Source organism: Chinchilla lanigera, unplaced genomic scaffold, assembly GCF_000276665.1.
Source record: "Chinchilla lanigera isolate Chin_1 unplaced genomic scaffold, ChiLan1.0 scaffold00198, whole genome shotgun sequence".
In the NCBI taxonomy this organism is placed as follows: Eukaryota; Metazoa; Chordata; class Mammalia; order Rodentia; family Chinchillidae; genus Chinchilla; species Chinchilla lanigera.
In genome coordinates, this window is record NW_004955599.1 from 271,356 (window position 1) to 283,369 (window position 12,014).

Genomic DNA, 12,014 nt, shown 5'->3' on the forward strand with positions numbered 1-12,014 from the left:
AAAAAATAAAAAAAAAAATAGAATATCAATCCCTGATGTTCACATCTAGGGAGGTAAGAGGGTGTGTTTGCTTAGTCCTTTGTCCAGAGGTCTGGCCCACAGGTATCTTATTTTGTCTTTCATGCTGGCTCCTGTCTGACTGACTATAATATTTCTACCTAACTTGCTGCCTATAACATCCTGACCTGGCCCTTTCTCCTCCATCTTAATGTGCACCCCCACAGAAGCAAGGACCTGATTTTCTGAGCCCAGCTTGGTGCCCTGCAGGTATGCAGGGAGTGTGTTCTATGTATTCAAACAACACACTAAGTGACACGGCTATTCTGTCCTTAGTTCTGACATCAGCAGTCAGTCCTTTCACTAAAGAAGACGTAAGAATCCAGGGCAGCAGTGGAAGGATGGTTGAGATTTCTCCTCCCATAGGCTCTATAGAGGCCCTTTTGCCAGTATGGCTATTGTCCCTGTCACCCCAACCCCGTGGGACCCTTTTCCTTCTCCTCCTTGTGCAGTTGTTCGGGATGGCAGAGCAAGGCCCCCCAGAAAAGAGCAGTTGAGCGTGCTCCTGTGCCTCTGGGACTCAAAGCTGGCTCCCTGTTTGCACTTCCTCCACCCAGGGGGTGGGACACAGGCGGGACAGGGAATTGGCCCAAACCCTGATAATGAGGACGACACCCTGGGCTGGCCGGAGAGCACACTGCCTCAAATGGCACATGTGACACCGATAACCAACAGTGAAGAATGCAAGGCCCCCACCCCCCTGCGTGAGGGCAAAGCAGCAAGGGGCAGACACTGTGCCATGACTTGGCTGACATCCCAGTGTCCAGAAAGCATTGGCATAGGGAGCCAGCCGGCCACGCCACTGCGGGAGAGGCTGGGAGTGCAGGCTGCACTCGGGGTGGCAGAAACCCGTGTGGAAGAATCCTTAACCCAGCAGCTGCTCAGCAATCCGAGCTATGAATGGAATGAATTCTAATTAGGACAGGACTTCCAAGGCAATTCAGACCCCAGCCATGGTTCGTTCGCTTCACTTCCGTCTTTGTTATTCAGCTTGGTCACATCAAGTAGGTTTTGGGGCCTGGGGGTGGTATTCTTTTAGCATCTTCTCCTGGTGTCCTGTCATTATGATGGTGCTGAACCAGCGTGTTCACAGTATTAGAAACGTCTGTTGCCTGATTAGCATCTTATTATATTTAGCAGAGCCATCTGGAAGCCTCATCTGTGAGGACAGGAGTGCTGGCTGAAGTCTGGGTGCCGTGCTCTCCTAGGCTCATCCGTCATGTTGGACGTGTCACCGTCTCTGCCCATGTCCTTGGCCCCTAAGTCCAATGAGATTTACATCATCCCAGTCTACTGACGATATCTGGAGTCTATCTTTCCTGGATGTCACCAGAAAAGTTGTCTGCTGCTTGAGGGGAAATGTGGAAAGCAAGATAACTGTCATCCTCCAAAGTAAGCTTGGTCATGAGGTCCTGGTGGAGCAACCTGCACCTTGGCCAGCTCTCCCCAGAGTGGAGAGACCTGCACCTTGGCCAGCTCTCCCCAGGGTGGAGCGACCTGCACCTTGGCCAGCTCTCCCCAGGGTGGAGCGACCTGCACCTTGGCCAACTCGCTGTCGTCTCCCCAACCCCAGCACAGCTTGGAGGGCAAGTACAGTAGTTTCAGCTCAGAGTTCACATGCTTGGATCCACGTGTATAAAACAAAGCCACAGGGTTTGGAGTGCTGAGCTGCAGCAGCCCTAGGAAACGGAGAGTCAACTGCTAGAGGAAGCTGAGGCCTGCAGTCACCAGCTCAGTGTCACTGTAGTGGAATTCCCATGGCTGGGCAGCCTTTCGAGGAAGAGATTTCCTTTGCACTGTTCAGGGTTCATGGTGCTGACATTTACTTGGCCATAGAGCACTGTTATGGCAGGTGACAGTGTCTCAGAGTGCCGCGGGTCATCCCACCAGACCCGCACCTCAGGGCCCTGCACCTTCCCCAGGGCTCCACCTGGGGACCAGGCTCCCAACACAGGAGCCGTGGGGGCTGAGGTCAAGCCGTGTGCACAGCGAAACAAAGAAACCCCACAAAACCAGCCCTCCCCTCCGAACACAGCGTGGCCAACCAAAGGGCCCCTCCAGGATGAATCAGTGGGCTCCCTGCTGCATACGCCCCAAAACATAACTCACTGCTCTGTGCCTTCTGCACAGGGAGGTGGGGACCGTGCAACCCTGCTGAGGCATTTGGTGTCCATTTCACTGATGCTTGAGGAACACAGTGCTGGTTTTACAATGTTTAGATTTATTATCGTGACTTAGGAAACAAATCCACTAGTAACCTGAAGGGTAATTTGACTCATTCTGGGTCTGATGTCTGTTGGATTCTGGAAGGTGTCCTTGGCAGGTACCAGTGAGCACCAGTACCTTCTGCCACCCTCCTCTGCCCAGGGCCTCCACTTAATGACTTGGGTCTCACAACCAGAAAACAAGGTGTCTCCAAGATACTGGTCTGTACCTCTGTCTCCGTCTGTTCCTCTATCTCTCTATCTAGTCTCCCTCTCTTCCTCTCTCCCTCCCACCTTCCCTCCCTCCCTTCCTTCCTTCCTGCTTTCTCCAAGGTCCAGAATCCCAATCCACAGCAACTGTGCATGAGCAAAAGTGCGCTGTTCCAAGTTGCTGAGTGCAGGGCTGCCTGTCACACAGTGAAAAATCAATTCATCCGTGTTGAACAGGGTTCTGAGCCTGTGGAAGTATCTCGACGGCGTGTTTTGGAGCCTGGGGACTGCACTCTCCTCAAACGACATGGAAACTCAGAGGACTGTGGCTCAGGGCTGAATCTGGTAAAAGAGGACGCACGCCTCTGGGTGTGCACACTTCGCTCCATGGAGGAAAGTCCCACGTCTGAGTCCTGCTGCCCAGCGCCAGTGAGCGTCTCCCTATGCTGAAGGTGCCCCTGACTGAGTGCTCTGAGAGGGGGAGCTCGTCCTGGTTGTCTGAGGGGGCCGGAGAAACCACGAGCTGGACAGAAGACAAAAGAGACAGAGACAGGCAGGTCCGTGAGCAAGCCGGGCCTGTCATCCTGGTGCTGAGGAAGGCTGAGGCAGAAGGATCTCACATTCAAGTTCCACCTGGACAACTTAATGGACCCTGCCTCAAAAACAAAAAATAAAAAAAAAGTTAAGGATATAGCTCAGTGGTAGAGAGCCCCCAGGGTCAGGCCGCAGCACCACAAGGAAGAAAGAAGTAAAAGAAGGGAGTGAGGGCACAAGGGAGGAAGCGAGGGACAAGCCAGGGCCACCAGAGGCTGTCTCCTCTCCACCGTGGTTTAGACGCCTCTGTCCAGATCAGGGGGCCGCATCGCGTGGGTCTGTGTCTCTGTCCTGCCCTCTGTCCTGCTGGTGCACACGTCTGCTTCTGTGCTGTGCCATGCTGTCCCTGATACTGCAGTGTGTGGTGTGGTGTAAGGTCAGGTGTGTGACACTGCCCACCAATCCCGACAGCTGCTCTGCCCACTCTGGGTCTCTGTGCTTCCGTACGAATTTTGGGGTTGTTTCCTCTAGTTCTGTGAAGAATGTTGGTGATTTGTTGAGGGTTTCACTGAAACTGCAGGTCTCCTTTGGCCACGTGGCCATTTTGACAGCTGTCTTCCTAGCCCATCCACGGACATGAGCGGTCTTCCATCTTCGGCAGCTCCTCAATTTCTTCAGCACTCAAATTTTCGCTGTAAAAGTCTTCACCTCCTTGGTTAGATTGGTCCTGGGTACTTTTTAAAGTATCGTGAGTGGACATAGATAGTTTTTATACTGTATTGTTTAGGAAATAATGACAAGGAAAGTCTGTACAGGTTCAGTACAAATGCAATCTTTAAAAATACTTCTGATAGATCGGTTGAAAACAAGGGTACTGAACAATGGACACTAAGGACCAGCTTTCAGCTCTACGGGATTTTGTTAAATGCTTAAAAGCAATTGTAGGACATCATGACCCATGGCATCTGAACCCTTCAGTGGATATCTTTCAGAGAGCAGGAATCCCTCAGGCCTGAAATGGGTCTAATACCTGGGAGAGACTGGCAAAGCTACACAAGCTGAAACATTTTCAAGAGGAGGAAGAGAAAAACAGGAGAGGAAGTACGAAGATGGTGGTAGGAGGAAAATAAAACTACTTCCTGCCTTGCACCCTACAAATCCAGCCAGGTGGGTGATCCAGTTTCATAAAGATAAGATCATTTCTGAGAAGGCCAGCTGCCATGAAGGAAATCAAACAGGACAGCAGCGATAAGCCTGGGGGGCCGGGCGGCACCTGCTGGGCGGGAGGAGTGGTGTCTCAGGAAGAGCAGGTGTCGCCTGGGCTCAGACGCCAACAGCAGCGGAGACCAGAGAATGCTTCGAGGGACCGTGGCCGGCCAGCCACGGCTGGAGGTGGAATGGAACAGAATGACAGCGAGCCACCTTGGGGTTGGGGTGGCCTAAAGCATGGAAAGGGGAGGGCGCAGGGCCAGACGCTGCGCACCAAGGGACAGAAAAACAGGAGAGGAAAACAGGGGACAGTGTCCACAGGAACGACTTGATCCTCTGACCGCTCAGCTGAGGAAGATGGCAGGGAGACACAGGGCAGCGGGAGACCGCAGGGGAGGCCCTCGTGGCCAAGGAGGCAGGGCAGACAGCAGTGTACTGGGGGTGGGAGTGAAGTGGGCATTACTGCCCCCTGCTTCCCGGAGGAGGGCACTGAAGCCCAGAGACACTGAGTGACCTGACCAAGGTCACTTGGCCTTTAAGTAGCAGGACTGGCATTTTTCTTGGTACGTTTTCTTCAGGTGAAGTACACTCAGCATACCGTGTGTCATTTAACCTAGTATACAACCCGGTGGCACCAAGTACATCTGCAGTGCTGTGACTGTCACCACACACGTCCAGACCTTGCCTCACCCTCAAGCAGAGACTGCGCTGGAGCAGCGGCGTCCCCAGCCCAGGCGACCCTGTCACAACCCTGCAGCGGCAGTCCCTGCTCTGGACGCTCCCCGTTCAGAGCCACTGCATCTGCCTTTGTGTCACTCAGACGTGGCGCTGCGGGTCGCACGTCCTCCTGTCCACGAGTACCACAGGTGGTTTTTTTCCCTGTGATGATGGAGGCTCAAATATCTCATTCCTCCCCCTTGGTGGAGACCCTGCAAAATCTAGCATGGCGCCCTACAGCCACCAGAGGGCGCTGTGCAAGAGGCAGGGACCTCCGCAGAGATGGGAACGGCGATGGGAAACAGCAAGGCAGGGAGGGGGCGAGGATGCGGACCAGAGCGCTGTGAGGCAGAGCGGAGGCGGGGAGCGACCCCTGCGGTCCTGGGCCAGCCCCCCAAATTGGCAGAGATGCCACGCGCCACGCACTGCCTGGCTGCCAGCTGTCCCCTGGGGTGAAATAACCCATGAGGGACAGGGCAGGGCGGGGGGACCATGTCCAACGACAGCCCGGTGACCTCCAGCCTGCGGCTCGCACGTTTTACATGAGGAAACCGAGGCTGCAGAGCCAGCGAACCCTGAAAGCCACAGTGAGTGAAATCAAACAGGACAGCAGCCCTGGAGACCCTGCCGGGCTCAGTGCCCCAGCTTCTCCAGGTCTGGCAGGTCGGGGCTCCCATGGCCTCAGCACCCCCAAGTTCACCGGCTGCCCCAATGCAGCTCCGCTCCGGAGGCTGGTGCTGACGCTTCCCACCGCCTCCCGACAGCTGCACCCTAGGATCTTCACGAGGAGCTGACATTTATCCCTGTCACATTCATCTTGTTCATTCAGCTGACAATATTTGTTCCGAGCCCACACAGTACCAAGCTTTGGGATCCAGGAAAGCGGTCTGGGCCCTGCCCTAAGGAGCTCACACTGGGCTTGGGACCACAGGGAGCTGCACCAGCCCTCACCACACAGCGCTGTCCCTCTCCTGAAGGCGGGGGCACCTTGGTGGCTCCCATGTTGACCCTTTGCCAAGCACGTGTGAGGCTGGGTTCCAGCCCCATCGACCAGGAAAGCACCCAGAGGTTAGGGCGACTTGTGTGACGCTGCTACAAAGCAGCAGTTTCAGGACTCAGCCTCCAATAGCTCAGACCCTGGTCCTGTCCTTCTGCTGAGGCACCTTGGTCCCAGAGTGCAATGATGCCTGGATTTGCTGTGCCCAATGATGTTTATCTCTGCATCTCCTCCCGGTACTGAGACCAGGATGGCTACAGAGTCCTGGGTGAGACACTAGTACCTGCCCCGCTCATCCAGGCTTCTCCAGACGTAAGGGCACCCACTGTAGACCATCTGACCCACCCAGACCAGGCCTGCTGTGCCACACAGCTGCATCTGCTTGCTGGTGCCTTTACCATCCAGCGGTCCCCACACCTGGCCCTCCGCACACAGGACCCACCTGTGTCTCCATCACAGAAATCCTGCTTCTGTCCCTCCAGGGTCTTTCTCTCCTCCAGGAGGGGAACAAGCCCAGGTGGCCTCTGCACAGCTCCCCCTACCAGGACTTCTCCACACAATGCCTCTCTGAGGTCTCCATCCCTCTCCTTTTCCAGGCCCAAAGAGACCAAGACCGAGTCCGGAACAGGGCTGAGCAGGGAGCAAGGCAGGCAGCATCTTGGCGCAGGGAAACATCGTCACGTGGGCTCAGGCTCCAGCCCAGACACTGTCCTAGCATGGGTTGGGCTAAGCAACCCACGGCCCCACACCCTCACCCTCCATTTCACCCCTTAAGATTGCAGCTGTTATCATGTTGCCATTTTTCAGCGAGAAAACTGAGGCCTCATGCGAGGTCCATTGAGACGCTTCAGAGAAACACCAGTCTTCCAGGGCCCAAGCAGACTGCAGAGAGCAGCAGCCCCTGAACACCCCCATGGAGGTCCCAGACCCCATGGCAACAGGGCCTTTCACACCCTTGGTACACTGACCACCTCCAGCTTTGAGGTTTGTCTCTGGCTTCCACCTACAAATACGAAAGCACTGAACAAACAGCAGCTGCCCTCCTCACCTCTCAGCCAGCAAGTCAGCCTCAAGCACACAGCAACTTTGAGAAGGCTTCCTAGAGCCAGGGGCCCTTGTCTCGAGGGCTGAGATGGTCCCAGAAGGCTTCCTGGAGGAGGTGACATTGGGGGAGGACCTGAGAAGGAGCTGGAGACAATGCAGGGAGAGGGTGATGTGAGTCCAAAGCCGTCCACCCACCATGCACGCTGTCTCAGGAGGAAGCTACACAACTCTGCTGGAAACCCAGGGGGGCTGTGTGAGAAAACAGCCCAGGGTGCAGGCGCCAGGCATGGCTCCTTCGTTCCCATTCCTCCGCTGTCCCCTGTTGGTCTGAGAACCCCATAATGACCCTGCATCTCCCCGGTGTGCTCATCTCCAGCACCCATTTCTGCACAAGGCCCGCCTGGCTGGCGCCGGGTGCCTGCAGGATGGGCCAGCCCTGGAGGCCAGCAGGGAGTAGCACAGACCCCAGAACCCTCCTCCCTCTGCACTGAGGAAGCAGAGACAAAGGGATCCCAGAAGGTGGGAGGCAGGGTCGCCCACACATTGGAAAACGTTCACACAAAAGTCCAGATTCCCAGCTATTTTTAAAGTCTCTGAGGAGCTGGCACTGGAGCCTGCATGTCCCCATAGCAACGACAGCCAGTGCTGGGCACCGCTGCCCCCCTCAGGCCGGGCTGGCTCTGCAGCTCTCCTGCCACCCGCCCACAGGGCACCTGGCCACCCACTCACACAAGTCCCTGGGTCACACTCAGGTTTGAGACATCTGAGGAGCAGAAAGCTATGCTGGGATGGGAACTGCGGTCTGTCTATCACCTTAGGTCCCCTCCAAGAGCTCTCAGCAGTTCTCCAGAGTGGGAGCCTGGGCGTTCCACAGAGACGCTTGGGTCCTGGGCTCTGCCAGAGCAACATCATCATAAGAACCTGAAGGGGGTGACTCTCCCCCATTCTCACCCCCACTCAGCCCTACCACAGGGCCCAAGTCACTCTGCCGGACCTGAGGATGCCAGACCTGTGGCATTTGCCATGTGAGGTGACAACAGAAGACCAGGTGCGCAGCAATGTGCTAGGCTTCAGCAGGACTGGCTGAGGTTATTCCAAGGGCCCCAGAGGTCTTGGGAGGTCCAGCATCCCAAAGCCAAAGAGTCACTCCGTCAGTCTCCTCTTCCTCCTCCTCCTCCTTTTTCCCTCCTCTTCCTCTTCTCCCTCCTCCTGTCTGGAACACTCAGCTGACCCTGGAACTAAGGACCCTCCACGAGCTTGGCTCTGTGCTCGGGACTCATGTCCTTTCCTGAAATCCCTACAGTCCTGTATTCCCATCTTACAGTGAGAGACAGAGGCCTACGGAACTGCCAGCAAGTGACGGAGTCGAGATCTGTGTCCTTCCCTGACTCCTTGGTCAAGGGAGGGAATGTCAGGCTTGGCCCATGGGGGGCAGCAAGGGGGGGCAAGGGCAGAGGTTGCCCTTGAAGCTGGATCTAGCAGGGCCTCCCCATGCACCCAGGGTCTAACAGTCAGTGATGAAGTCTAGGCTGAGAGGCTGGGCTCAGCCACCAGGGAGCAGTCGCCGGTGGCCCTGAGGACCCACCAACCCCCTCGCCTTCCCCACCAGGCCCACTCCGAGTATCCAGGTGGGGGTCACAAGCCCACAGCTTCTGCTTGGCCCTGGGCAGAGGCAGTGGCAGTTGGTAGCCACTTGGCTTGGTGGCAGCCTTACAAGGGACAAGAGATCCACGCTGCGTGGTGAGCTCCAGCTCGGTACCAGCCAGTCTGCCTTAGCTAGCTCCAGTGCCTGCCATCCCAAGCCTTGGGACCTCGCACTCCCACACCAGGGGCAAGGATTCCCAGTAAGCACCAGCCCTTCTGAGCTGTTGTGGGGAGACCCCCTGCCCAAGCCCAAGGCCAGACCCCTGGGGAAGGCACTGCCCCCACTAATCCATCACTTTTCTACCTGCTTCCCAGCCCACCCCAAGCTCACACACTTTTCCAGTTCTGCCTGCTGACCCTTTTCCACCCATCCCCCATCATCAGAACCTGGGTTGTCCGGCAGGGAATGCATGCCTGTAATCCCACAGGGAGACCACTGGGAGACTGAGTCAGGAAGATCTTGAGTTCAAGGCCAGCCTGGGACATGTACAGAAACTGTTTCAAAGTAAAGTGTTAAAAGGACTTAGGTTGTAGCTCAGTGGTAGAACACTCACCTACCAGGTGCAAACAACTAGGTTTATGCCCTACTACCAAAAAGAGGAAGAAGAAGAAGGAGAAGATGAAGGAGAAGAAGGAGGAAGAGGAGGAGGGGGAGGAGGAAGAGGAAGAGGAAAAGGAGAAGAAGGAGAAGAAGGAAAGAAAGAAAAAAAAGCTGGTGTCAGTGCAAATGTCACCTTCTTCAGATAACCCACTCCAACCCCAGTCCTCATACCTGGTCATCTTCTGTAGCATTGAGGTTGCTATAGGCAACTAAGTTCAACAAAATATTATAGGCAGTCAGGGCTAGGCTCTTGAAGGACCCAGTGCAGAAGACGAGATACCTTACAACTGAGGAGGAGACAGGCACCTCCGCTGTGGGCCAGACCTCAAGATAAAGGATAACACAAATGCACCCACATACTTTCTAAGATAAGCATCAGGGATTGATATTCTAAATAGGTGGCAATCCCCTTGAGAAAGCCAGGAGAGCCACTAAACCAACCCCTACAGGAAAGGCCCTGTTCTATATTCACACCCACTTGCTACATGACTTGCTCCCCCATTTGATCCCAATTTAATCAATTTTACCTGAGCAGTTAACCCATAATCTCATTGGTTGACCACAGTTTTGTCCCACCTCATGTCCACCTTGCAATTTTCCGCCTCACAATTTGCTCTATAAAAGTCCCTAGGAAAGGCAGGGTCCTTGGCAACCCACTCAGGACTTCTGTCTCTCACAGACAGAAGCTTTCTTTCCTCCAATAAATACACTCTGCTCTTAACCTCTGTTGTTCCTAAAATTCATTCTTTGATTTTAGAGAACACAAACTCGTACCTGGCATCTAGCAGTTTGGGAGTGTCTTTCCCTTACCTGGTCACCTCCTGCAGCATCAAGGTCAGTCTCCCTGGTGCCACAGTTGTTTCTGGACTACCGTCTGCTGGCATGTAGACCACAGGGTAGGGCAGGAATCACGGCTCCCAGCATGAGCCCTCAGACAACAAACCAACTGTACACATTGAATGGATAAGTGGATGGATAGATGGATGGATGATGGGTGCGTGAATGGATGATGGATCATGGGTGACGAATGATCAGTGGAGGCATGGGTGGATGCATGGGTGGATAGATGGATGGATGATGGGTGGATGGGAATAGATAAATGAATTGGTGATAGATGGATGGATGATGGGTGGGCAGGTGGAAGGGTGATAGATGGAGTGATAGATGGACGGAACATGATGGATATAGCTAGATAGGTGGGTGGAATATGACGGATAGTTAGATGGGTGGATAAACTGATAGATGGATGGGTGGATGGGTGGGCAGGTGGGTGTGGGTGATGGGATGGATGGACAGATGAATGGATGATGGGTGGATAAATTGATGATGAACAGATAGATGGATGGATGAATGGTTGGGTGGGTGGGTAGGTGGATGGACAAGTAGTAGGAGGGTAGATGGCCTTATGAATGCTCAGTGAGGCCCCCTGCTCATCTACTGATCCTGGGAATAAAATTCCCCTGACTCAGAGGATTTAGGATACAGGAAGCTGTCTACTGTGGAGGTTTCAGGGAGACTGGGAATCAGACGCTTGTTCCTTCCCTTTAGACCTCATTTTCCCATCCATACAAGATGAGGACATTGACTAGCTGATTTTTTTTTTTTTTTTACTTTTCCTGCTCAAAGTCAGAACCTGCCAGAGTACAGGAGAAACTGAACCCAGTTCAGTTTAAGACTCTGGAAGTTTCCACAAAGATGAAAAAAAGGAAGAAAAAGAAAAAAGGAGAAAGAGAAAAAAATCTATTTCCATGTACCGAACTAAAAATGCATTTAGCACGTAAGATTATCCACATGCATAATTTCCTTTTTCAAATAGTCAGTTTGACCATATCAGGTTGAAGACCACCCTGAGTAGGAAGTGATGCCCCCTTCATGTGGGGCAGAGGCCGCCCAGGGGGCTGCATGGAGCTGAAGGCGGTGACAGCAAGTTCGGGGGCCACCTTCTTGCTCGTTAGCCACACCTCCTCCATGTCTGCTTTAGAATATACACTGATCTTCTGAACTCAGTACCCTATTTGGATAAAAGATTTCTGGGGCTTTTTTTCAAAGCTATTTAACCACTGAAGAGAAATGAAAGGCCCAGGGGGAGGTAATTTATCCCAAAGTCACATGAGGGCATCACAGCAGCCTTGATCCAGGTATCAGGAACCCAGTGGCATCCGCCAGGGCTGGGGACACCCGGATGCAGCTGTCCCAGCGGGACAGTAGGGGCTGTGTACTCTGGCTCAACCCCAGCAGCCTGGGGAAGTTGCCGGGCGCCTTTGAACAGCATTCCTCTGGGACAGAACAGACGGACAGCCCAGGCAAACTGAGAGCCAGAAAATCTCTACAAGGGTGAAGACCCAGAGTAGGGGTCTCAGGTGGCAGCCAGCCAATTCCCTGCGCCTCAAGGTGGAAGCCTTCCTACAATGACCTTGGACAGTAATTTAACCGTCCTTTGATGACTGTATCCCATGCTGCCGCGGGCCACCAAAGAACATCAATAACCAGCTCAGGTGGTAAGCAGGGGAAAGGGCTGGGCCTGCATGGGGGATCTCAGGGCACTGGGCAGGGGTGGGGGCTGGATGTCACTGTAGTAGAGGGGCACAGGAGGGTAATGCGGACACCACCAGACACGAGCCCTAAGAGGATGAGAAACAGGCAGGCAGGCAGGGGTGACCAACTATGACAGGGAGCAGAGGCTGACTTTCCCAAGGAGGGTCCCTACAGAACACTCTGGGAGACCTAGAACAGAATCCAGGCCCTGAGGGCGGATACCACCCCATCCTGCCTCCTGGGACCCCCTGGGTGGGTTCCT

At 54.4% G+C, this 12,014-nt stretch overlaps 1 protein-coding gene across 1 annotated transcript; it reads right to left on the reverse strand.

Annotated features, from left to right (window-relative positions):
- Positions 1-2,586: 2,586 nt before the first annotated feature.
- Positions 2,587-7,536, reverse strand: LOC106147618. Its single transcript, XM_013510039.1, has 2 exons — positions 6,977-7,536; positions 2,587-2,994 (listed from the first exon to the last, which is right to left on the reverse strand). Exons 1-2 carry the CDS (start codon positions 7,353-7,355, stop codon positions 2,687-2,689), a joined length of 687 nt encoding a protein of 228 aa, XP_013365493.1. The 5' UTR covers positions 7,356-7,536; the 3' UTR covers positions 2,587-2,686.
- Between the last annotated feature and the right edge of the window lie 4,478 nt (positions 7,537-12,014).